At 36.2% G+C, this 27,200-nt stretch overlaps 1 protein-coding gene and 1 long non-coding RNA gene across 7 annotated transcripts in view; one reads left to right on the top strand and one right to left on the bottom strand.

The window, feature by feature from the left end:
• LOC143441323 (uncharacterized) overlaps positions 1-27,200 on the bottom strand; it is a 78,957-nt gene that overhangs the window by 44,596 nt on the left and 7,161 nt on the right. Inside the window, exons 3-6 of the long non-coding RNA XR_013108621.1 lie at positions 11,995-12,087; positions 10,800-10,866; positions 3,642-3,877; positions 874-1,024 (exon numbers count right to left, since the gene is read on the bottom strand). This is a non-coding gene — a long non-coding RNA (uncharacterized LOC143441323). The remainder of the gene's footprint in view (positions 1-873; positions 1,025-3,641; positions 3,878-10,799; positions 10,867-11,994; positions 12,088-27,200) is intronic.
• Positions 12,006-27,200, top strand: part of Scn9a (sodium voltage-gated channel alpha subunit 9) — an 84,323-nt gene continuing 69,128 nt past the window's right edge. For 2 of the 6 annotated variants that reach the window (XM_034494863.2, XM_034494861.2), the window contains exons 1-6: positions 12,006-12,263; positions 14,919-15,037; positions 15,343-15,432; positions 15,946-16,074; positions 17,400-17,491; positions 18,482-18,694. In XM_034494863.2, the coding sequence (XP_034350754.1) occupies positions 12,006-12,263; positions 14,919-15,037; positions 15,343-15,432; positions 15,946-16,074; positions 17,400-17,491; positions 18,482-18,694 (901 nt within the window). Of the gene's footprint in view, positions 12,264-14,918; positions 15,038-15,294; positions 15,433-15,945; positions 16,075-17,399; positions 17,492-17,604; positions 17,697-18,481; positions 18,695-27,200 lie in introns of those variants that run through there. The other 4 variants (XM_076928842.1, XM_076928840.1, XM_076928843.1 and 1 more) reach the window with 2 other exon arrangements.

The raw sequence follows: 27,200 nt of genomic DNA, 5'->3' as shown, positions 1-27,200 counted from the left end.
TGTCTTTGCCCTAAAGTTATTACTACCGAGGCATGGAATAATTGAAAATTATCAAATAAACCTTGCTGTTTTAAGTTTTTTAGAAAGGTTTTTAAAAGAATACCTCCATCTTAAAACAGAAGATAGTGTATGTGAGACATATACTGGTAACAGTCATCACAAACCAAGATAAAAATTACCACTTATGTACACATAATATGACTCTAGCCTACCTTCACCACAATGGAGTTGTCACAAACTATTCGGTAATTACAATTTAAATCCCCACCATCAGGTACCTTCTGTGTGGCCAGAAGAACACAGGGATCCAGTGAGACCTTTGCTTGTGAGGCTAATGGTGAACCACAGCTCACACTTTCCCCATTCAATCACTAGGGTAAGAATTAATATGGAAATTCAGTTTCACAATTTCTGGAAGATTCACAATTTGGACTGTCAGTGTCTAGCTGGGTTCCTTCAAGAGTATTCTCTATACGGAAGGACTTTACAAAGTCTACTAAACAAATCCCTTAAAAAGTGGGATTTTTGTACTGATAGCTGCCGCTGATGTTTGACTCTTGATGGGTTTTCAAAACAATATCCATTTCAAGCACCAGAGTGCCTGAAGCTCTCCAGAGATTTCAGACACTTGAGACATATCCCTGAAAGAAAGGATCATTCTTGTACCCTGTTCAGAGCCTCCATTAATGATGCTTAAATGTCTCTCTGAAGAGAAACCAAGTGTTGGAATTCTCTTCCTTTTGAATTTAGAAATATTGATTATGATTTTTAAATGAGCTAAAAATCATAATGGCATTTCCTGAACCACATAATTTCTTCTAATTAACAGTGCTAATGATATCTTCAAATAAAGTTAAAATGACAAGAATTTACCTGAATGAAAGCAGTGGAGCCACAAACTAATCCTTTAGGAAATCAGTACTAGGCTCAATTTTATAGTGTCTACAGTGGCAGTTTATGGATCAACTGCTAATATTCTATGTCCTGTCCAGCAGGGCATTAAACAGGGGTCCGCGGAGATCACCTGAAAGAGAAAGTGGGGGAAACAGGCCCACGCAAAATACCATGATTAGTCTGATCAAAAAGTAATTTTTACTTTTTCACACAGAGGTTATATACACAAAAAGGCAGGATGTGGGGAAGGGGATGACACAGGAGCGTAGGTGTTCAGGGGGAGTACAGATATCTTCCAGAACAGAGTGTCAGCTGGGTGAAGGTTCAGGGGACAGATCACTATGACTCTGCCTATGACTCACTTGTCCTTATCTAAGTTGGTACTATCCACCAAGGCTACCTATTTACAAGGTTTATGACTACTTAGGCTTGGCAACTTTCCACCAAAACTGCTTGTTTATAATAGCTTCTAGCCATCTGTTTCAGTGTTTTTCCACAGAGACCCAAGACTTTGTTTAGCAAGCATGTATGTCAGGCCTATAGCTGACCCCAGGCCTTCAGTGTATAAGTAGGGCTGCCCCTGACAATTCTAAGTCCTTCCAGTTTTATTTTTGACAAGGAGAAGTTATGTATTTTAACTGTCAAGTTCTCATGGCTAGTGGTAAATCCGAAATTCAAATCTCATATTTTCCAGCTTCAAAACTTCTCCTAAAGTCATGATCTTTATTCACACTGGCTACTTTACAGAGATGTGAAATGTTTTGTGTTTAAAAGGCTAAGAAACTATTGTAAATTGAAGTTTCATCAAATGAATATGATTAATAGATTTTAGTAATAGGACCATAATTGACTGAGGTGATAAAGGAGACATTTGAGATGATGTCACGGCACTAAATGCTTCTTGCACATGTGCCTGCAGGTGACAAACACTGTTAGGTACTTTACGTAGATTTCAACCCCATATGAAACATTTGCTCGAGTGTGGAACTATCAAATCCTAATATTCTCATTAGGAAAGTACAGTTTAAAGTGATGACATACTCTGCATAGAGCCACAGCTCAGAACTATAGGGCCAGCATTGGGATTGTGCAGGTTGTAATTCTTCTTCATCTGTGAGCTCTGACACAGTATCGACTTTTCTTCATCTAATGCGTGTGCACTGCAGGGTAAGCATAGATTATTGTGAATATTTTGACCAATTTTATCTGGTATAAACAATAAAATAGGCCATATATTCAGTACTTTGGAGGACTCAGAATTTAGAAAAAATGCAGAAACCAATGTGAAGTGAAAAATTAAAGATCTATATGTTTCTAAAGCTATGGGCAATTCATGACTACTGAGCATGTCTGTTCTAGGGATGGGCCTCGTGCTATATGATCCAATCCTAAACAGTCACAGCCCTAGACACATATACTATGAAAAACACTTAATTAACTTAGCAAGTTGTGTTCACAAGTGTGTGTGTGTGTGTGTGTGTGTGTGTGTGGAGAGCAATGATAATTAAAGAATAAAAAATAGTAAAGAACAAGAGACCTTGAATTTGAGGAGTCAGGGGACATAAGAGGAGTTGAAAGGTGGAAAGAGGGAGTGAGAGAATGGTACAAATACAATACTTAACTATGGATTCTTCAAAATTAAATGAAATATAGATATAAATAAATAAATAAATACATATGAAATAATCCACATTTTTACCTCTGAGGCTAATAAAAATGATTCTTTTAATGTTATTGCTTTGGAAGGAAATTTTATCATCTAGTGCTGAAAGCTAGCAATTCAGCTTTCTACAATAAATGCTCAAAAGGCTAAATGTACCTCCTGGTTGGTTTACCACAGCAGTGGTTCTTCCTTATCCTTGCCTGTTGCTTAGCAACAGATTGTCTGAGGTTCTATTAGAGCTGACAGGTCTGAGGGATGATTGACTATGTGGAATAGTCTGGGTAGAAGCAATGCCTGCCTCAAACGCATATCGAGAGTATGAAAGACTCAAAGGTGGGTTTGCTGATGGTGCTGGAATCATGTCAACGGCATGAGTGGGAATTAAAACTAAAAATTAATATGTTGAAGAGCTTACTTTGATTTTTGTTTTTATAGCTGAAAGTAGTACCATGGATATTTTTGTTACTAAATTTTATTTTATTTTATTTTCTCTCCTCTCCTTATGGTCATCTGTAATCTTCCTTCTCTCCTCTAAGCAATATCTATCTATCTATCTATCTATCTATCTATCTATCTATCATCTATTATTTCTCCCTTCTTTTTCCCCCTTAACTCCTTCCTCCAGTCATTTTTTCTCATTCCAACTCCTCTTTGCCCAATGATAAAACTGGCACAGAGTTCTAAATATTTGTCTTTATCATGATTATTATTACCATTCAGCTAAAATTAATGAGTTATGTTTAACCTGCCTCACTTTAAATATACCCTTTTATTTACTGTTTTTCAAATAAAACAAAATTCAAACTTATCATTAAAGCTGAATTTCTTCTATTTTTTACTTGTATTTATTTTTTTTAATTGGAAGCTTTATTTATTTACGTTTCAAAGGTTATCCCCTTTTCTGGTTTCCCCTCTGTAAACCCCCTATCCCATCCCCTCTTATCCTGCTTCTATGAGAGTGCTCCCCCACCTTCCTATCTACTCCTGCTTCACTGTCTGAGCATTCCTCTACACTGGAGCATCAAGCCTTCACAGGACCAAGGGCCTCTCCTCCCATTGACACCAGATAAGGCCCTTTCAGTACCTTCAGTCCTTCCCATAACTTGCTGTTGGTTGGCTTCGAGCATCCACATCTCTATTGGTCAGGCTCTGGCAGAGCCTCTCTGGAGACAGCTGTATCAGGCTCCTGTCAGCAAACACTTCTTGGCATCACCAATAGTGTCTGGGTTTGGTGTCTGCATATGGGATGGATCCCCAGGTGGTGCAGTCTCTGGATGGTTTTTCCTTCAGTCTCTGCTCCACTCTTTGTCCCTGTATTTCCTTTAGACAAGAGCAATTCAGGGTTAAAATTTTGGAGATGCACAGGTGGCCATATCCCTCAACTGGGGGCAGGAAGCAGCATGCCTAACCTCTGGATATGGTCTTGGCAGGTTCTCCCTCCCCTTTGTGGCATTTCAGCTAATGTCATCCCCGTGGGGTCTTGGGAGGTTCTCCCTTTCTTGGCATCTGGGACTTTCTGGTTGCTACCCCCAGCTCCCCATCCCCCATTGCTACACAACTTTGTTCAATTTCCAGACACTCTGTACATCTCTTTCCATACCTGATTCTTCCCCTCTTTTTTCCCTCCCCCTATTCTCTTCCTCTCAAGTTTCTCCCACCCTCTACTTCTCTTGATTATTTTGTTCCCCCCTTCTAAGTTGGACTGAAACATCCAGACTTTTTTCTTCCTTACTCTTGAGCTTCATGTGGTCCATGAGTTGTATCTTGCATGTTCCATGCTCTTTACCTAATATCCACTTATTAGTGAGTACATACCATGTGTGACTGAGTTACCTCACTCAGGATGATATTTTTATAAATCCATGCATTTGCCTAAGAATTTCATGAAGTCATTGTTTTTAATAGCTGAATAGTATTCCATTGTGTAATTATACCACATTTTCTGTATCTATTCCTTTGTTGAGAGACATCTGGGTTGTTTTCAGCTTCTGGTTATTATAAATATGGCTGCTATGAACATAATAAAGCATGTGTCCTTATTACATGTTGGAGCATCTTCTGGGTATATACCCAGAAGTGGTAATAGCTGGATCCTCAGGACCAATTTTCTGTGGAACCGCCAGATTGACTTTCAGAGGTTGTACCAGTTTGCAATCCCACAAGTAATAGAAGAGTGTTCCTCTTCCTTCACATCCTTGCCAGCAACTGTTGTCACTTGAGTTTTTGATCTTAGCCATTCTGATTGTTGTAAGGTGGAATCTCAGGATTTTTGTGATTTGCATTTCTTTGATGACTAAGGACTTTGAACATTTCTTTAAGTGCTTCTAGGCCATTCAAGATGGCTAATATCCAAAATATATAAAAAATTCAAGAAACTAACCTCCTGCTGGGCAGTGGTGGCGCATGCCTTTAATCCCAGCACTTGGGAGGCAGAGGCAGGCGGATTTCTGAATTCGAGGCCAGCCTGGTCTACAGAATGAGTTCCAGGACAGCCAGGGCTACACAGAGAAACCCTGTCTCAAAAAACAATAAAAAAAATAAAAATAAATAAAAAATAAAAATAAAAAGAAGAAGAAGAAGCTAACCTCCAAAAAATTCAAACAACCCAATCAAATAATGGGGTTAGGGGATTCTTTTAATGGCAATCTGATGGCCATTTATGTACAGTGATGTTCAATTTCTGGAACCTTTTAAAACTTCTATAATGTGTTCATTAGTTTAATTTCCTTAACTCTCATTTAATTTCTGACTTCTTTTACTAGAATTCATTGAAATTTTATTTCTATCTACATGCCTTTACTTGTAAAGAACTGTCCTTAGTTGATGCCAATTCTATTATGTAGTAGATTTCGTATTCCTTCAAACTTCTCAAGAAACACTAGTTTTATCTAGTTTTATTCTTTTTTAATATGTATAAGATTTTTTGAATTTAAGCATTTGATACATTCAGTTGAATCTGCAGCTTTTTGTTTGGTAGAACTGGTATATAAATTTATCATTTGTTGTCTAATTCCTACTGTGGAAAGAGTAGACTGCTCTTGTGGAAGGTTGCTTCTTTCTGTGTATTGGTGTAGGTTTGTTTACTAAGTAAGTCATTTTTCAAAAGGGAAGGAAAGCTTCAAGCTCTGTGTACATGCCTGACACCCAGACTACAGTTTAGTATATATGTGCCAGGAGAAGCAAGCAAGAATTCCCCTTTCTCTGGATTCCACCATGTTTCTAGCTGCAGTAGATATCAACACCCTAAAAACCAGAATAGCTTATTCTAAAATTCATTTTTTTCAGTTTAGTTTAGGGGCATATCACATTGTTTCATAGTTAGATAGAGAGGGAGTGATATCAGAAATATGTCCTAAAACATTGCTGAATAAATAATCCTTGGGTTAATCAACTTGTTTTATTTTGTTCTTGCCACAAGTGTCAATTATTATCACTCCTTTCCAATACATTAGATAACTACTGTACACTGTGCCTTGGCTTTCATCTCCTCTGCATCATTTTCTCCAGATTCATGGACTCTAGGGATTTTCCCTCTGGCTTCCATCGATTTCACAAAATTACCTGCATGACATCACTCTTGTGACTACACAGGGAATACAGACATTAAGGGGTAATATCCATTTGAAAAGGGCCATTGTTATTAATTAGAGCTAATATTATATAACTAAAAGTGCATATGAAGAAAGACAGATGGTTAGAAAGACATAGATAATACATAAAGAGATATGTAATAGACATATAGATACTAAGTAGATAGATTCTAGTGATTTAAGAAAAGAAATCAATGCTCAGAATGCCTCCATATTTATTTCAACTTTTGATAGTCCCAGGTATCAAAATAACATATTTAGGTTTTCCCTTTGGCAATTGTCTAAATAACCCTTTACTGTAAGATTAAGGATAAATGCACGAAATAGTAATGAAATAAAAAAGTAATTGAGGGTAAGATTGCAATTTCACTTTAAAGAATATGTTAATACTAATGGCAAACAATATGGTGGCCTCTCAGTTCAAAGTACCAGTTAAACTTAGCAGTTAAAAGTACTGGTTTATTTGCTAATTAAAAACCATATCATAATATTTCTTATTATCATTTTTGACCTAAGTATGGCATTTTATAGTATAAAATATTTAAAACAAAAGTATGGTTAAATTAATAGAAATAATCTATTAAAATAGTCCATAATGGGTTAGTAAGATTGCTCAGATGGTAAAGTTGCTTACCATCAAACCTAACAACCTGAGTTTGACCCTCAGGACCTACACAAGTAAAAGAAAAAACTAACTAGAGGTTGACACCCACCCAGCATCATGTAAGAAACAGCATGATTTTAACATTTTACTAAGGAAACACACACACAAATAAATCCAATCAATTTTGTTAAAAAATAATTACTAACTGCAGACCATGAATTATTTATATTAAATACATTATATACTGAGTGTATTTCTACACATTTAAATTTTTAGCTTAATACATGTGTGAATACAAATTGCAGTCTATCAAGATCCATTATAAGCTATGTATTAGTCTATGAAAACACTCTTCAAAAGGCTACATAGGTTTATTCTTATATGTTCATTTTGCTATTTAATTAGTTCATACTTTGTATTGATTATAATTTTATATAATACAACAACATTTCAATAACCATCTTCATAATTGTTTGAAGACATTTGACATTATTGTCTTTGGATAAGTTCCTAGAAGGAAAAGCGTTTGGCAATAGACATCAGCCAGTACATTTAAGACTTTTGCTATGTATGCAAAATATCTTTGCAAACAGTTGTGTACCTTATTCATATTATTAGGCATTTCTCTCAAACATAATTATTTTTATTTTATTGATAATTTTATATGTTAATAAACAGTATCTGACTTCCCATATTTTAATTTTTATTTCCTTATTTGTGATTTTGACATAGAAAACTTAAAATATTGATTAAATATTTGTATATTTATAGTCATTTTTGTTCTTTATTGAGTTTTGCATTGTGATACACTATTATATTAATACTTCATTAAGGAAATATTTTCATCTGTCCTTTTTATTACATTTTAATTTTTTAATGCCTTCAACTCTTGAATATTATGCAACTCTTTTCTTTTTTCAACTCCATTCTTTTTCCTGCCAATATTGTTATTCATTTAATATTTTAAAGTGTTCCTGGGGGCTGGAGATATGGTTCAGTAGTTAAGAGCACTGACTGCTCTATCAGAGGACTGAGTTTCATTTCCAGAACTCCCATGATGAGTTACAACCATCTGTAAGTCGAGTTTCAGGAGATCTGACGGCACTGTGTGCACAGGGTGCACTCCATGCTTTAAAGTGAAATACCCTCACTCATAAAGTAAAATAAAAAACAAATAAATAAATAAATAAATAAATAAAAATTTGAAAACAGAGTTTCTGTACTTTTAGAATTTTGTTTTTGTTAGACAATTTTGGCTTTGCTTCTTTATTTAAATCTTTGCTCAGAAATATCATTTCTTAACTTAATACCTTAATAATAAATTTAATTACTCATCTAGCAGGCAAGAAAATTGGAAGCAGTTGTGGTAAGACACATTGTATTCCAACACTGACGCTTCTGTTTTGTTTTTCCAGTTTTAATTATGTTGTCCATTAGAACACTGCTAGCCAACCATTTCACAAGACTGTTCTATTATAATCTCCAATGACACTTAGGTGCCAACTAGAGCTGCTCTTCTCAAAAAGAGTCTTATTACTAAAACAAAATTTCATTTTGTTTCCTCAGTCTAAATGAAAACGACAGAATCCAATCACTATTTCTATGTCATTTCCCAGAAAATGATGTTAAATTGGTACTTAATGTCTCCATTGATTTATGCTTAGTCAAAAAAATATTGCATATACTTTTGCAAATGTTAATTCACTATACATACACATACATCCTCTGTTTGTATGAAATTTGGTTATTCAGGAGCTTGTGTGCTGAGGATATGCATGAATAGTAAAATTGATTATTGATAAATAGATGGTTGGTAGATAGATAGATAGATATGTGATAGATAAGATAGATGATCATGATAGATAGATAGATAGATGACAGATAAAGTAAATATGATAGATAAGATAGAGGTTAGATTAGATAGATAAAATAAATGGTAGATAGATGATATATATGTACATTAGATGATATATAAATTGATAGATGATAGATTAGTTAAATAGATGAGATGGATAACAGATTAGGTAGAGAGATAAGATAGATGATAGACAGAGATGATACATACATACATTACATGGATAGATGATAGATAAATTAATAGATGATATATTAGATAGGTAGATTAGATAGATAGATAGGTAGATAGATAGATAGAGATAAGATAAATGATAGATAAATGAATAGATGATACATATATTAGATAGATGATAGACAAATTAATAGATGATAGATTAGATAGATGATAGAAGATATATAGATGATACATAAGAGTAGATAGCTAGATATATAGATAGATAGACAGACAGAGACAAGGGGATCATAAGAAGGGTGAAGAAAGGAGAAGGGAAGGGAAAAAGAAAAATGAAACTATAAGAACAAAGGGACTGTGTGTAGACATCACAGGTAATGAAATGTATCTATGTACATGGATTTTTGTCAAGTAATTCTTGAGAGGGGAACAACAGAAGACCTTACCATCCACTGCAGAATGTGCATAATCATTAGTCCTTCAGTCTTCAGTCCTGTTCACCAAGAGCCCAGTGAAATTCTGTGAAGGCTGGGGGCCTCTGTCTATGTGAGTTCCATGACTAAACTCTGTGAAGGCTGGGGGCCTCTGTCTATATGAGTTCCATGACTAAACTCTGTGAAGGCTGGGGGCCTCTGTCTATGTGAGTTCCATGAATGCTTTGGAATCTCTCAAGCATTAGTGCAACTGTTCTAAGAGGGTTACTTCTCAAATTAAATGAATATAAATTCAATAAATCTACTAACATCTGCATTCAGGTCAGCAAGTTTGTGACGACAGTTCTAGTACAGTTAATTATCAAGATTTTCCTCACAAACTAATCATATTAATGCCCATAATTATTCTTCTTCATTCATGATTATACAGCTTCAGAATTCTAAGTGATAAGTAGGGATGTGTTATTCTAAAATATAACACTCCATGACGTTCAATATTTGCCATCTCTGCTTCTACTTATCAATGCCTTTCCATTCTCCACTGTAATAAGGAAACAGATAAAGGGCAAAGAATGCAACCATTTATGTCAGAAATGTCCATCTTTATGCCACAACCAGAACACCCTAACACCTTCTAGTAACCTGTGATTATCTCCTGACATGTTCCCAAACCTCCATCTGTTTTTACATGAGAGTAGAAAAATTATGTGAGCTACTAATCCTAATTATACTTGCCTTTACTAGAGTGAAGCTGAGTCTGCTTTTTGATTTGATAGTATGCCTCAATCACACGTAAGTGTGTTGAAAACAAAGCTAATTTCCTCTTAGCTGTGATAGTTATAAATATCGGATATAAAGAAATGTGCGGATTTAGTGTTTGGTGAGACACTTCCTATAAATAAGGATGAGTTAGCAGTTTAGAAATGTAATATGACGACATGCACCATGACATGTCGACTACCTCAGAAGCCATAAAAAGCATCCTTCACAAAAGCTGGATTTGTTCTACAAATCCTAAAACAAACGACACTCACAAATTGTTTCATTATCTTTCAACTGTTCTGGTGAAACCCACAATTTCTACATGGACTTAATTACTCATCCAACTAAGTAAGGGCCACTGGAAGCAGCTGTAGTAACAGATGAGCCATGCCCCATCTTTGATATCTCTATCCATGTTGAAGATTCCATTTTAGTTATGACACCTTAAGACCCTGCTTCTCAGCCAGTTCACTTGCAATACGCCTAGGTGCCTGAGCAGAAAAGTAATCTACATGGTCCTAATTGAAGCTTATTGGCTTTGCCATGGAAATGGGAGAAATCCTGGTTAAAAAAAATAGTTTCAACAGTTTCTTTATGCATTTATATTTCTACTATTGTTACTACTATAATTGACACGCAGTTTATAATTGTGCTTTGTGGTGTCAGGGGTGAACAGAATACTGCAACTCTTCTGAATTTACCCTTCTGCATGCGATGCAGTCCCTTAATATACAGTTGGTCAAGTTTGTTGTTTGTTTACTTTTTAAAAACAGCATTTGCAATATAATCCAGGCTCATCTTGAACTCAGGATTTTTGCCTTACCCTCTAGAATTCTGGCATCAACAGTGATAGGCCCCCATGCTGAGCACAAAGAGAAGTCTTCTGATTCCTAGCATGGAAAACAAAATCCAATGTTTACTTTACCATTAAAATCCTGAGGAAAGCATACTTCATGACTCAAGTAAACATTTCCAAACATTTTCTGTGCATTTCACATTTTAGCTTAAAATACAGATATGTTTCTGGGAACAGTCACAAACATCAATAACAGTGCCAGAGCAAAAGCTTGTTTCCTTTTTAAATAAGTTTAACCATAAACAACAAAAGAAACAGTGTTACATCATTACACATACCACACACACACACACACACACACACACACACACATATATATATATATATATATATATATATATATATATATATATCACATGAATGAAAAATAAAAGTGATTTAAAATATTTCTTCAGGAAACTGTCATCTTTATTTCCCTTTAGTGCGGTTATGTACTAGATTCAAATATTTTAACAAAGTAACACATATTACTTGACCATCAGGGTTACATCATACTTTGTTATGATTACCTTTCATACTTCTGTTGTTTGTTTGTTTGTTTACTTGTTTGTTTAGATTTGCAAGTCAGAGCAGAAGCCCTTGTGCATGAAAGGAAAGTACTCTGGGACTGCATTAGTTGCTTTCTTTTTGCTGTAACAAATACCCAACAAGAAGCAAGCATAACAAAAGGAGGGTATATTTTGGCTCACTGTTCAGGGGTACAGTCCACCATGGCAGTAAAGTCATGACATCATGACCTTGAGGCCACTGGGCATACTGGGTCCATACTCAGGAAGCACAGGATGGTTAATGCATGAGTATAGAGGGCTTTCTTTTTTTTTTATGCTGTCCTAGGTCCCAGCCCATAAAATGGTGCTTTCGACATTCAAGGAAGGTATTCCCATTTCAGTTCATTTAATCTAGATCCTCCCTCACTGTCATACCCCTAGGCTAAACTAATGTAGGTAACCCCTCACAATTAAGTCTAGGGTCTTGTCTCCTAGGGGGCTGTAGGTCTCATTGGTAATCAGTAACAATTACAGTCACTGAGTGTACCCCAAGACTGAATATTTCTGTCATTAGTTTTAAAATGTCTTCTCTAGAAGCCTTGTAGCTACATTTTCCTTTCTTTATTTTCATGCAGGCCTCTTAGATAAGGAGCCAAAGAGGAAATAAAACATACAGGATGAAAAGATGGCGATGCTGCCTCCTCCAGGACCTCAGAGCTTCGTTCGCTTCACAAAACAGTCCCTTGCCCTCATTGAGCAACGCATTTCTGAAGAAAAAGCCAAGGGACACAAAGATGAAAAGAAAGATGACGAGGAAGAAGGTCCCAAGCCCAGTAGTGACTTGGAAGCTGGTAAACAGCTACCCTTCATCTATGGAGACATTCCCCCGGGAATGGTGTCAGAGCCCCTGGAGGACCTGGATCCATACTATGCAGACAAAAAAGTAAGTAATTGAGACTTCAGTGGCAGAGTTTTCTTAATTTCATTCCAAACAAAAAATACATGACAATTAATGACCTCAGGCCATGAGCATTATATTAAATACATATTAGGATACTGAAAATATATACTTTTTCTAGTATTTCATTAAAACTCATAGTGGTATTGACATGCTTATTTGAATTGACTAATTATCCGACATATTCAACAGAAAGTCTACCTTTTTAGGTATGGCATGGTGAACCCTTTCTGGTAGCTTCATAGTCATGGCCATGTTACACTTGTTTAATGTGTGGGGTGCTGTGTGGGTGAAGTCAGACGAAATCTTGCTGGTAGTCATTTTACTGGATCCACTGTATGAGGCCTAGGGATCAAACTACAGGTATCATTAGGCTTGGTAGAAAAACGTCTCTACCTGCTGGGCACACCTGGAAGCTATTCATGGTAATACATAATTCCTGTGAGTGTGGATTTTAAATCTCCTTTAAAGTTTTAATGCAAATGAATAAGCTGACTGAAATTATTAACCCTTGGTAGCTTGTTTGTTTGCTGATGAGAGGCAGAAAGAGAGTGGATTTGATGAGAAGGGAGGTGGGAAGGAATTGAAAGGCATAGAAAGCAGGGCAAATGTAACCATGATATACTATGTAAGGAGAAAAAAATCTATTTTCAATAACAGAAAAAATATTTTAAAACACAAAAGTCATGTTTTTTTATTTTTTTTAAATTTCAAATATAATCAATTTTATCTTGCTGAGACTATATAATAGTGCAGTAGGTTTCATGTTAGTTTTGATCCCCTTTCTTTGCCTTTCATGACACGGTTCCTCACTATGTGTTTGTAGAAAGCCCAGTTTGTTGAGATAATGTCTACCCAAAAAACTAGATTTCCCACATAAGTAAAAACACAGACTCATGAAATTATTTCCCACCTCCAACTTGGTGAAAAAATTTATTATACCAAGCTTGTTTACATTTACACAAAACGTAAACAAGACAAGAGAAGAGCTCACATGAGGTAACACAAGCATCTTGCCTTCTGTGTGCAGAAGACAACAATGTGGGTAAGACTTAGTGTTTCTGAGTTCTTAGTCTTGGATTATTTGAGTATTATACTTGTTTAATTATTCAAGTAAATACAAAGATCAAGAGAAAGGTCATTCACCGTGCACTGGCTGAAAAAAAATCATTTTAAAGACTTTTTAATTTTATTTTTAACTTTCAAAAATGAATTTTTCCCAATGAACTCCAAGGTTTTTTTTATTTTTTCAATAAACGAAGAATTGAGTTATATACAAGTATATGTTACTTTTTTAATTTTCAGTGATTGTTGGCAAATACTGATTTTTTTTAATTTTTATTTTTAACCATTAGAGTTATAAAGCTGAAAACAGAATTGACATGAGTGACTGGAAGGATGCCTCAGGCTGGGGATTTAGCTGTAGTCGAAGTGGCTGCACTGCAAGGAAGAGGACATAGGCTTCAACCCAGAGCCCACAATAGAGAGAAAAATGGACATAATGGCATCTGGTTATAGTCGCAGCCCTGGGAAGCCAAAGGTAGACGGGTGCCCTGGAGCTCACTGGCCAGCCAGCCTAGCAGAACCTGAGAGTTACAGACCAATGAGAGGCACTGTCTCTCAACTGTCAATTACACCTGAGAAATGACAGTTGAAGTTGTCTTCTGGCCTTCCACGTGCACATGCACACTCTTGCATGCACACGAGAACCCATTAGGAAACTACATGAAAGTGCATGCGCACACACACAGACACACACACACAGACACACACACCAAGGAAAGAAAGGATACTTTCAACTTTGTCATGACTTAAGTTTATGGGAAAAAATTTAAGGACAGTTCTCAGCATGTTTTAAAATTCCCAAAGTTTTGTGGTAAAAAGCAGAGATCAATGGTTTTTACACATTGTTAAAATTTATATAATAAAAGAAAGAAAAGTTATATGGCTAGTGACTATAATCATTGAAGAAAGCATGTAATGTTTTGGAAGCTCCCTCAACCTGTCTATCTCACTCTTTCTGGGCTGAATGTAGCTGAGGAGAGAGGGTTGTCCAACACATCATGACAAATACATTTACATCATGAAACTTTTGGGGGCAACTTTATTTTGAGGTTTTTCTGCATGACCCTTGTACATCACAATGTGCTCTCTCAATGTATAAAGAGTGGACATGTCTACAACTACTGTATACTTGTATGCAGCTCAGTTCTTTACTTATTGGAAATAAATAGCCTTGGAGTTCATTGGCCAGTGACTGACAGCTGCTTCCACACAAGGGAAATGCTTGTAAAGCCACATGGCAGCATTTCTTCAGCCTTGCACTACCACAGAGAGACATAAACTGCCCATAACAATGTGCTAGATTAAAGTGTTGGGAGTTCATGTGGAGATTTGATACCCCAGAATAGGGGGATGCTGGAGCAGTGTGTTGGAAGAGGATGGGTGGGTGGGAGAGCACCTTCATAGGGGCAAAGGGGAAGGTGGAGAAGGAAGATGTGGGATGGTGGGGTGGTTGTGGAGAGGTAACCAGGGGAAGTGGGATATCATTTGAGATGTAAATGAATGGATTAATTAATTAATTATTTTTTAAAAGGTCTTGGGAGTTCAGCTTCATCCTGTTTCTTTTTCCTCCTGCAGACTTTTATAGTATTGAACAAAGGGAAAGCAATCTTCCGTTTCAATGCCACCCCTGCTTTGTACATGCTGTCACCCTTCAGTCCTCTAAGAAGAATATCTATTAAGATCTTAGTGCACTCATATCCTTTCCAAAGCCTACCTTAAGCAGTAGTCAAGATGTTGGGTTTGCTCCTGTATTCAGACCTAGTTATAGGCTCTTCTGCACCTTGAAGTATCTTTATAGATTTCAATATAAATTAGTCTCATAAGAGAATGAGAGGATGGTCTTATTAGAATTTTAGAATATGATAATTTTATTCAAAGAGCCAGCAGAGTAACTAGTCATCTGTTTTGATTATTTTCTTAAGAAAGTTGTTTGCATTTCAACCAATGTCATCATCAGCTCTTCTCTTGTGGTGCCCCATATTCCTTGACTGGAAGCTACCTTCTTCAGCATGCTTATCATGTGCACAATTCTGACGAACTGCATATTCATGACCATGAGCAACCCTCCAGAATGGACCAAAAATGTAGAGTAAGTGCTCATTAGTATATGTGAATCGGGGGTTATTTTCAAGCATCCTTTTTCCTTCCAAAAGTTTAGAAGTTGAATCTCTAACACAAGGCATTTTATCCTCTCCTGAGTGCAACTTTCTTTTCAGTTCTCTGTCTCCTCCTTGTTAACTCACTGGGAATAGGGTGTGCATCATTAGACACTACATTGTTTCTGAAAGAGTGATCTTACCATATCTCCTTTCATGTTCATAAATATGATATGTATCTCATGTTAGCTGCTATGTTATTCTTAAAATCTCTGTTGGGATTCTCTGGATGGATCAAATACCTATGTGTAGCTGATAAGGACATTCTCAGAGCTCCTGGAAATCATCCCTTGTACAATGTACTTTATGAGGTGGAATGATCCATATGCCAACAACAACCTCCAAGAGATGCCTTCCTGTGATTAATCAGTGATTATAAACTGTAAAGATTGTAATGAGACTTTACTCCTTTCACACCAAATATTTCAATGTATTTTTTCCTTCAGGTACACTTTTACTGGGATATATACTTTTGAATCACTCATAAAAATCCTTGCAAGAGGCTTTTGCGTGGGCGAATTCACCTTCCTCCGTGACCCTTGGAACTGGCTGGACTTTGTTGTCATTGTTTTTGCGTAAGTACTCTCAATATTTTTTGACCTGAAAAAATTTTGTATATCTCAGAATAATATTCTGGTAAAGTCAACTTTTGGGGGCTGATTTTTCTTACAGGAAATGGATATATTTAAGGGTAAATAGAGTTGTAATAAAGCTACCTGTTCACAGTCATGCTATTTTCAGAAAGTGTTTTCTGAAAGTGTTTCAAAAGTTTTCCACTCAAAACAAGTTTAACATAAAGATTATCTTGCTTCCTGATCAACGCATGAGTGGACATGTGTTATACATGTATATATACGCTGTTAATTGAATATACATTTTTCTTAAGATTTTATTTTAAAACTAAAAGTATGTCAGAAGCACTCACTGTGCTCCTTAATGACTAAGACCCCTAATTCCAAGCACAGTGTCTGGGTTCATGATTTAGTAAGTATATTAAAATGAAAAGTCAAATATTCCCAACTGAGGGGTTAGCACACATCGCTCCTACCACATATTATGCAGCTACTGTATGTGCACCACAGTTGACTTGCTGTATAATTTGAAGTAATGCCTATCTTTTTGCCAATGTACTAGTCGTAAACTTTTTAAGTCTCAACCCTAAATAATTTCCTTTATTATCTTGAATTATAAGAGTATCTGAGACATACAGAAAATTCAGAAGGGTCCAAGATTTCTAATCTCAGCTTCCCTCATTCCTCCCCAACTCCTTACTCATCAGGTTCCCACCAACAGAGATACCTTAGCTCCATTTTCTTGTGTGGATAAGCAAATGGCAATATGGACACCCTTCTCATGTCTCCCCATTCTCTGTTGTTATTCACATACCATAAAGCTCATCTCTTTGGAGTATGCAACTCAGTGCTTTCTAGGATACTTACAAATTTTACGGGCATCGATACTGTCTAAATTGAGAATATTTTACTCACTCCAAGAAGAAGCCCTCCAATGATTAGTAGATACCTCGACTCACTCCATGCACAGACTCTTTTAAAACACTATAGTGCTTTTCCTCTATGGAAACCTACTATGCTGGACATTTTATCTGAGTGGAATTTGCTGTTTGGCTTCTTTTACTTAGTATACTGCTCTCAATATTTTATAGAGGATTAAAACTCTATATTATTATACTAAGCATTTATTTATTTGATTATTTAAATCTATGAATCACATTAAAATACAATATTTGTCTTTTTATCAAATGACTCAAATCATATGCATTAGGTTAAGTTAGGAAACAAAAAGACTTGCCAAACTACATATAGAAAATGCTTTGACTAACAGCACGGTAAGTATTATACACTCTGCCTAGATTCTGAATAACTCTGATTTAATCCTACAGGTATTTAACAGAATTTGTAAACCTAGGCAATGTTTCAGCTCTTCGAACTTTCAGAGTCTTGAGAGCTTTGAAAACTATTTCTGTAATCCCAGGTAAGAAGTGATTGATGTGGAGCTTTAGGTCGCTCAACTCCAGCTGTTTGGGAGTTTTTCTTTGTCTGTGTGTGTGTTGTCACTGTGTCTGTGTATAAACTCCCCTATTACAGATATGTGACAGAGTTTGTGGACCTGGGCAATGTCTCAGCGTTGAGAACGTTCAGAGTTCTCCGAGCATTGAAAACAATATCAGTCATTCCAGGTGAGAGTGGAGTTAAACACAAGGGCTGGCTTTGACCTTTTGGAGAAAAGAATTTTCTTCCATAATTTGAGCGAAATTGCATTCCTTCTGTTTTTAGTGCAATTTTTATTTAAAAAGTCAGCCATTGAGTTTAATCAGTTGCATGGGTCTTGGAGAAGGAAGATGACCACTTGGTTCACATCTCTACTTGAAATTTTTCTTCCTGCCAAAGGATTGGTTTTCTACTTTTTCAGGAAGGAAAATTTCAACTAATCAGAACATCATATAATTAATAAAATAGCGATTATCTGCATGTAGGCATTGCATGACGTTTTATTGCTTTCTGTTTCTTACTTCAACAGTTTAACAAGCTGTTTATTACTTGAAAATTGGTTCTATATATGTTGGCACTATGGGCTTCGATCCATGTGCTTCAATTACTTTCTTACTTTTTTAGTTCCATTATGTAGAGGTGGTTTGTTTGACCAACGTTTACTGAATTAGCAGTTACAAAACAATTATATTTATAAGTGAGTGTGGGTATGTTTCAGCATCCACCTTACTTAACAACTGAACCTGATAATTCCTTGTAAATATTTTACTAGTTTTAATCACTTGTTGTAGTTCATAGAAACAAGTTGTGCAGATCCACCTTTTGGGACCTGGAGACGTCTCTGGGTTCAGTTATTTAAGGTCATTGACTTGACATAATGCATGCATTCCTAGTAAGGCTTGTGTTTTGACTTGTTTCCCATTGAGAGCCTTTATGTCATTATGAATGCCTCTTCTTTTCCCCTAATTTTAAGGACTAAAGACCATCGTGGGGGCCCTGATCCAGTCAGTAAAGAAGCTCTCTGATGTCATGATCCTCACTGTCTTCTGTCTCAGTGTCTTTGCACTAATTGGGCTACAGCTTTTTATGGGCAACTTGAAGCATAAATGTCTCAGGAAGGAATTTGAAGATAATGAAACAATGAAAAGCATCTTGAATACTGTTGAAAGTGAAGAAGAACTGAAAAGTAAGTATGTCCCCGTATTTACTATCTGCTAGAAATAAGACATAAGTGCTACTCTCTTCTAACAATACATATATGCTTGAATTTTAATTATTTTGAAACTATTCAAATATACAACAGAAACTTCTCAGTGCGTGATATTTTTCTATCATGGTACAAGTGATGTTATGAGTCTTTCTTTTCCTAGCTCTCTAGTGGTTCAGTCTGTAGGAACCTGAGTTAGTTCCATAACAACAAATTTCTACAAGATAAAGATTCAAGTTGCTAGGGCCAATCATGATTCACATTAATTATTGCATTTAAGTATATGATATGGATTTTGTTCTACAGTTTTATTTATGTAAAAACACTAAGATTGCTTATAAAATGTGATATACAATGTAATTCTATTTTGTATTTACAACTTAAAACTATAACATATTATAGCTAAATTACCATGTAACACTGATAAAATTATCACTATTAAGATGTTTGCTTATTGATAATATTTCTGTAGGTTTCTACAAGACAAAACAACTTAGTTTTATCAATGCCATTCTTATACATGATGGTAAATTTGATAGGCTACATAACTATGCCTGATAGCATTCTTATTTCTGATTAATGGAGCCTGAAAAGACTGATTCAGTGGAATATACCCATTAGTACAAAAATATGATCTGCACATAACTTCAAAAGCCTGCTGGATGCACAAGCACTAGACATCTCACATAACACACACACTGCATGCTCTCTAAATAGCTTCCCCTTAGACTGTTTTTCACCAGCCCTATTAATGAACAAGATAGAAAAATGAAGTTAGGGTTGTGTAAATCTTGACACCTGAACAGTGTCTGAGTGATATTATCTAATGAACTTAGGACATAGGATTCTAATCTGATCTAAGAACCAGGCGGAAAACAAGAAAACTTACCAGCTTATATCCTCTTGTCCAAAAGAAATGGAATTTCCTTAAACAGTAGGAAATTTTTATTTTTTGTAATTGGTTTTATATACACAGTAGTGAAGTAAAAGCAAACCAAGTCTAGTTGAGATTGCAAAAAGTGTAAGTAAAAAAGTACCAATGGGACTATAGGAAGAAAACTGTAAGTTTCACAGTAAAATACTTAATATGTATTTCATTACGATCACAATTTGGTTAAATATCAACATATTTTCTTCCTGTTATGATGCTGAAATCTTCCACTTTCTGGTTTTTATAATCCATATCTTCAGTTTTCAATTTCTATAATGAAATAGTTACTTTTATTTGCCAGATGTAAGTGTCATCTCAAAGGCTTACTGCTGAATAAGCTCACACTTACTAGGTCTTTCTGAACTCTTACTGGTTAGATCAACTCAGCTGTTCTGGCATAAACTCCTCTCCAAGCTGACTGATTGAATCTGGCTTCTCTCAGCTTCTTACTGAATAGCTCTGCTTGGCCTTAAACTAACTCTGGCAATCTGTTCCAATCTTCATGCCCCTTCTCATTCTCTGGCTCATTCTGTCCTCATCTGCAACCTTTCTCTGTATAACTCTCCCAATAAAACTAACTCTCTCTCTCTCTCTCTCTCTCTCTCTCTCTCTCTCTCTCTCTCTCTCTCTCTCTCTCTCTCCAACCCCATCCTGCTCTGCTCTCTTTTTGTCATGATTGTTTATGTTTAATAACCCACTAAGTCTAGTTAGTGATAAACATGTATAAACTACTTTTTTATTTTTTATTTTTCTTTTAATGGATATTTTGTTTATTTACATTTCAAATGTTATCCCCTTTTCCGGTTTCCCCTAAGGAAACACCTTATCCCATATCCCCTACAATTGTTTCTATGAGGGTGCTCTCCTACCCACCTACCCACCCACTCCCACCTCCCCCTCTTCCTGCATTCCCCTACACTGTACTAGGTACAAGCCTTCATAGTACCAAGGGTCTCTTCTTCCATTGGTGCCTGACAAGGCCATTCTCTGCTATATATGTAGCTGGAACCATGTGGCCCTCCATGTGTATTCTTTGGTTGGTGGTTTAGTCACTGGGAGCTCTGGGATGGGGGGAGGTCTGGTTGGCTGATATTGTTGTTCTTCCTGTGGGGTTGCAAACCCCTTCAGCTCCTTCAGTTCTTTCTCTAACTCCTCCTTGGGGGACACCATACTGAGTCCAATGGTTGGCTGTGAGCATCACCTCTGTATTTGTCAGGCTCTGGCAGAGCCTCTCAGGAAACAGCTGTATCAGGCTCCTGTCAGTATGCACTTCTTGGCATCCACAATTGTGTCTGGGTTTGTTGACTGTATATAGGATGGATCCCCAGGAAGGGCAGTCTCTGGATTGCCTTTTCTTTAGTCTATGCTTTACACTTTGTTCCCTTATTTGCTTCCGTATTTTGTTCTCCCTTCTAAGATGGGCCAAAGCACCCACACTTTAGTCTTCTTTCTTCTTGATCTTCATGTGGTCTGTGAATTGTATCTTGGGTATTCTGAACTTTTGGGCTAATATCCACTTATCAGTGAGTACATACCATGTGTGTTATTTTGTGATTGGGTTACCTCACTCAGAATAATATTTTCTAGTTCCATCCATTTGCCTAAGGATTTCATGAAGTCATTGTTTTAATAGCTGAGTAGTATTCCACTGTGTAATTGTACCATATTTTCTGTATCTATTCCTCTGTTAAAGGACATCTGGGTTCTTTCCAGCTTCTGGATCTTATAAATAAGGATGCTGTGTACATAGTGAAGCATGTGTTCTTGTTATATGTTGGAGCATCTTTTGGGTATATGCACAGGAGTGGTATAGCTGGGTCCTCAGGTAATACTATGTGCAATTATCTGAGGAACCGCCAGACTGGTTTCCAGAGTGGTTGTCTCAGCTTGCAATCCCACCAACAATGGAGGAGTTCTCCTCTTTCTCCACATCCTAGCCAGCCATCTGCTATCACCTAAGTTTTTGATCTTAGCCGTTCTGACTGGTGTGAGGTGGAATCTCAGGGTTATTTTGATTTGCATTTCCTTAGGACTACGGATGTTGAACATTTCTTTAGGTGCCTCTCATCCATTCTATATTCCTCAGTTGAGATTTCTTTATTTAGCTCTTCACTCCATTTTTAATAGGGTTATTTGATTCTCTGAAGTCTAACTCCTTGAATTATTTCTATATATTAGATATTAGCCATCTATCAGATGTAGAATTGGTAAAGATCTTCTCCCAATCTGCTGGTTGCTGTTTTGTCCTACTGACAGTGTCCTTTGCCTTACAAAAGCTTTGAAATTTTATGAGGTCCCATTTGTCAATTGTTGATCTTAAAGGATAAACCATTGGTGTTCTGTTCAGGAAATTTTCTCCTGTGCCCATATGTTCGAGGCTCCTCCCCACTTTCTCTTCTATTAGTTTCAGTGTATCCATTTGATCCACTTGGACTTGAGCTTTGTACAAGGAGATAAGAATAGATCAATTTGCATTCTTCTGCATGCTGACTGCCAGTTAAACGTTCACCATTTGTTGAAAATGCTGTGTTTTATCCACTGGATGGTTTTAGCTCCTTTTTCAAAGTTCAAGTGATCATAGGCATGTGGGTTCATTTCTGAGTCTTCAATTCTATTCCACTCATCTTCCTGGCTGTCTCTGTACCAATTCCATACAGGTTTTTTTTTTTTTTAAATCACTATTGCTCTGTACTACTGCTTGAGGTTAAGGATGGTGATTCTCCCAGAAGTTCTTTTATTGTTGAGAATAGTTTTTGCTATCCTGTATTTTTTGTTATCCCAAATGAATTTGAGAATTGCTCTTTCTAACTCTATCAAGAATTGAGTTGGAATTTTGATAGGGATGGCTAGAATCTGTAGATTGCTTTCAGCAAGATGGCCATTTTTACTATATTAATCCTGCCAATCCAAGAGCATGGGAGATCTTTCCATCTTCTGAGATCTTCAATTTCTTTCTTCAGAGACTTGAGGTTTCACTTGCTTGGTTAGAATCACACCAAGTTATTTTATAGTATTTGTGACTATTGTGAATGGTGTCATTTCCCTAATTTCTTTCTCAGCCCATTTATCCTTTGAGTAGATGAAGGCTACTGATTTGTTTGAGCTAATTTTATATCAGCCATTTTGCTGAAGTTGTTTATCAAGTTTAGGAGTTCTCTGGTGGAATTTTTGTGCTCACTTTAGTATACTATCATAACATCTGCAAATAGTGATATTTTGACTTCTTCCTTTCCAATTTGTATCTACTTGACATCCTTTTATTGTCTAATTGCTCTGGCTAGGACTTTGAGTACTGTATTGAATAGGTAGGGAGAGAGTGGGCAGCCTTGCCTAGTCCCTGATTTTAGTGGGATTACTTCAAGTTTCCCTCCATTTAGTTTGGTGTTGGCTACTGGCTTGCTATATATTGTTTTTACTATGTTTTAGGTATGGGCCTTAAATTCCTGATATTTCCAAGAATTTTACAATGAATGGGTGTTGAATTTTGTCAAATGCTTTCTCGGAATCTAATGAGAGGTTCATGTGTGGGTTTTTTTTGGGGGGGGGAGTTGAGTTTACTTGTATAGTGGATTACGTTGATGAATTTCTGTATATTGAACCATCCCTGCATCCCTGGGATGAAGCCTACTTGATCATGGTGGATGATTGTTTTGATGTGTTCTTGGATTCAGTTTTCAAGAATTTTATTGAATAATTTTGCATTGGTATTCATAAGGGAAATTGGTATGAAGTTCTCTTTCTTTGTTAGGTCTTTGTGTGTTTAGGTATGAGCATGATTGTAGCTTCATAGAACAAATTGGGTAGTGTTCCTTATGTTACTATTTTGTGGAATAGTTTGAGGAGTATTGGTATTAGGTCTTCTTTGAAGGTCTGGTAGAATTCTGCACTAAACCCATCTAGTCCTGGGATTTTTTTTTTTTTTTTTTTTTTTTTTTTTTTTTTTTGGTTGGCAGACTTTTAATGACTGCTTCTATTTCTTTAGGGGTTATGGGACTATGATGGTTTATCTGATCCTGATTTAACTTTGGTACCTGGTATCTGTCTAGAAATTGCCCATTTCATTCAGATTTCCAGTTTTGTTGAGTATAGGCTTTTGTATTAGAATCAGATTTTTTGATTTCCCTGGTTTCTGTTGTCTCCTTTTTTATTTCTGATTTTGTTAATTTAGATACTGTCTCTGTGCCTTCCGGTTAGTCTGGCTAAGGGTTTATCTATCTTGTTGATTTTCTCAAAGAATGAGATCCTGGTTTCACTGATTTTTTGCATAGTTCTTTTTTTTTCTACTTGGTTGATTTCACCCCTGAGTTTGATTATTTCCTGTCATCTACTTCTCTTGGGTGTATTTGCTTCTTTTTGTTCTAGAGATTTTAGGTGTGCTGTCAAGCTGCTAGTGTATGCTCTCTTTTTGGAGCACTTAGAGCTATGAGCTTTCCTCTTAGCACTGCTTTCATTATACCCATAAGTTTTGGTATGATGTGCCTTCATTTTCATTAAAGATTAATGTATATTTGTATAAATATTTAAAAAATAAGCTAGATGACAAAACTTAAATACATTAAACTCTAAGCAACAACCTTCTTTACTATTCTCTTTCTCTCAGAAACTACATAGTTGTCACTCACAAATGCATATCAGAACAGCAGGGTGTAGTGGCCAAGCCTATAATCATACATTTAGGAGACAGTAACAGAAAGATTGCTACAAGTTTAAGGCCATCCTGGGCCACTCACCCAACAGATTAAAAAAAGAAAAGAAAAAAAAAACTCAAACATGCTGTCACATGACCAGCACCCCTGCACTTGGGAGATACAGACAGGAAGATTAAGAGTTTAAGATCATATTCAGCAGTACAGAGTTGTAGGCTAACTGGAGCTATGAATGACCCTGACTCAAAAACCCAAACCAATCAGACCCTTAAAGGCCAAAAAAATATAAAAATAATATCCAAACCTAAAAATTAAAAAAAATACATTCACTGAACAGGAAATGCACCATAGGTTCAACTTAAAGATTGGATTAACAAGTTCAGTTTACATGTTAATTCGATAAAGAAGTTCATTTATTTGAAATGAAATTTTCCACTAGCTGTGAGAATTTCTCTTCCAAAATACAATCATTTTGGCAGCAAGTTTGGAAAATGAGTATCATTGTATGTATAGGTTAGAATTCTGTTAGGTTACTTTGATTTAAAAAAAAAAAGATGAATGGAAGTTGGACTATTACTAAAGGAATATTTAAGATGAATGAAGAAAGGAGTGAACACAAGTGTAGTTTCTAGACCATGAGAACAGATGCAACAAGTGGGCTGGCATACATGAGGAAATGACTAGTAGAGAAACCTACATAGGAGTCCTGAACACAGTAATCTTCTAATGCTTTCTTGATCCTACAGCAAAGCTGCATCAGGAGAATTTTCAAGATTTATCAAATATGCAGACTCACTGAATAAAAATAGAATTCATAGGTTCCCCCTTATCTTCACTCACTATGTATGTTGATGTTCATCAGGCATCCTTACAGCTACATATGAACAAAAACTCCTTATATTTCTGAGCTATGTTTCCATTAACTCTTAAGCATTATAATCACAAGTTTGTGTTGAGCTAAAGTAGGATGTTCTTATGTCTAAGAACTGAGGAATTTAAAGGAGTCTTTTGGATAACCCATAGCCCTTGGCTTCACTGCTACCAAGGATTTTTCCTCTCCTCATATACAGCTCTTTCCTGGTGCATCTGTATCTCATGGATCACAGAGCATCATGTGTGATGCTTTCCCAAAGTGATCTCTTGCTTAATTTTCTCAGTATTGGATCAGTGCCCCTGGCTTGGGAAATATACACTATGTCACCTAAGGCCCAAGCCATGTGCAGTGGCTACAGCTGTCTTTCTGAGCAAGAACAACTAGACCCCACTACAGAATTATGTTTTACTATCCTGCACCACTAGTTCTGAAATTTACAGAATGTTCATTTTAAATCTATTAACATATAAATTTGACACATTTGTTATATATTCATTTTTGTAATTTTCTACTGTTTCTTTGTGTGTATTTTAGTGGAAAATTTCACGAATTATCTTCCCACCATATATAGTATGAAGAGTCATGTTTCATTTACTTTATTACGAAAACAATTGGCTTATAAAATCTCTTTTTATTTATTTATTTATTTATTTATTTAGTTAGTTAGTTAGTTAGTTATTTTATGTATATGAGTACACCATTGCTTTCTTCAGACACACCAGAAAAGGGTATCGGATCCCATTACAGATGGTTGTGAGCCACTATGTGGTTGCTGGGAATTGAACTCAGGACCTCTGGAAGAACAGTCAGTGTTCTTAACTGCTGAGCCATCTCTCCAGCCCATAAAATCCCTTTTCAAAATGTAGGTGTCCCTGTCTTTTGCTATTGTTGCTCTTATTGTTTTTCTATGTTCACAGAGTTCGACAATCATCACCACTATGTAATTTTAAAAAATGTCAACTTTCCCAAAATGAACCCATTGCTCATCAATATTAATTCCTTAATCTAAACACCATTTTCTAATTCCATAAACTTATCTCTACCCCATATATTTAATAGGAAGGGGAAAAGTCAAGATACAAAAGAACTGACAGTCAACCACAATAACTTATTTTCTTCAAACAAGCCCCACAGGCCACAGTTCTGCCATCTTTCTACAGTTAGTTCAATGGATTATACCAGCCATTAGGTCAAAACCTCATTGTCTAATTGCTTTCAGAAACACTTTACAGTACACAAAGAAATGTACTTTAATCTCATAAGCATCCTTGCTCACGTGAACATAAAGTGTTTACGTGTACATGTGGTTTCTTTTCTTTTCTAGACAAAAATCTCATGTATCCCAGACTGGCACTAAATTCACTATAAAGGTGACTTTTTGAACTTTTGATCCCCCTGCCTCTACCTCCTAAATACTTATTATAGCCATATCCCATCATACCCAGTTTATGCAGTGTTGCATATCACACTTAAGGCTTCATATGAACCATATTTTACTATTTAGGTCCTGGATGTATATTATTTTAAATTTGCAGTATGTAACCAGTGGGTAAATTAATGAGTCATGGTTATATGAGTTAAGGAGTATCTTTCAGAATCATTTATTTTATACAATGATCAATCACTTTATCTTTCTAGCCCAGTTCCCCTTTTGTGCGTACGTGTGTGTGTGTGTGTGTGTGTGTGTGTGTGTGTGTGTGAAAATTATATTCACTTGGGGCCAATTAGCCTACAAATTCAATGGCTATTTGTTTCGGAAAGATCGTAAGGCACTCTGTAGAGTGAGATAGCTGCTTGCTGCAACTTTCATCATGCCTGTTGAATTAAATGGTAGCCTGCTAGTGTGTGAGTTCAGGGAGTGCTGGAGCCCCTTCCTGCAGTTCAGCTCATCAGTGACTACTAAACATGCAGGGTTAGTGGCTAGTCTTTAGGTAGTGAAGTATCTTGTAGGTTTATGTGTGAAAAAATGGCATCCCAAAAGCCAGATGTAGCAGGCCATGTCTCTAATTTCCATATTTGGAGGCTAAGGTAGTA

Source organism: Arvicanthis niloticus, chromosome 2, assembly GCF_011762505.2.
Source record: "Arvicanthis niloticus isolate mArvNil1 chromosome 2, mArvNil1.pat.X, whole genome shotgun sequence".
Classification (NCBI taxonomy): Eukaryota; Metazoa; Chordata; class Mammalia; order Rodentia; family Muridae; genus Arvicanthis; species Arvicanthis niloticus.
This window is presented reverse-complemented; position numbering and strand designations above follow the sequence as displayed.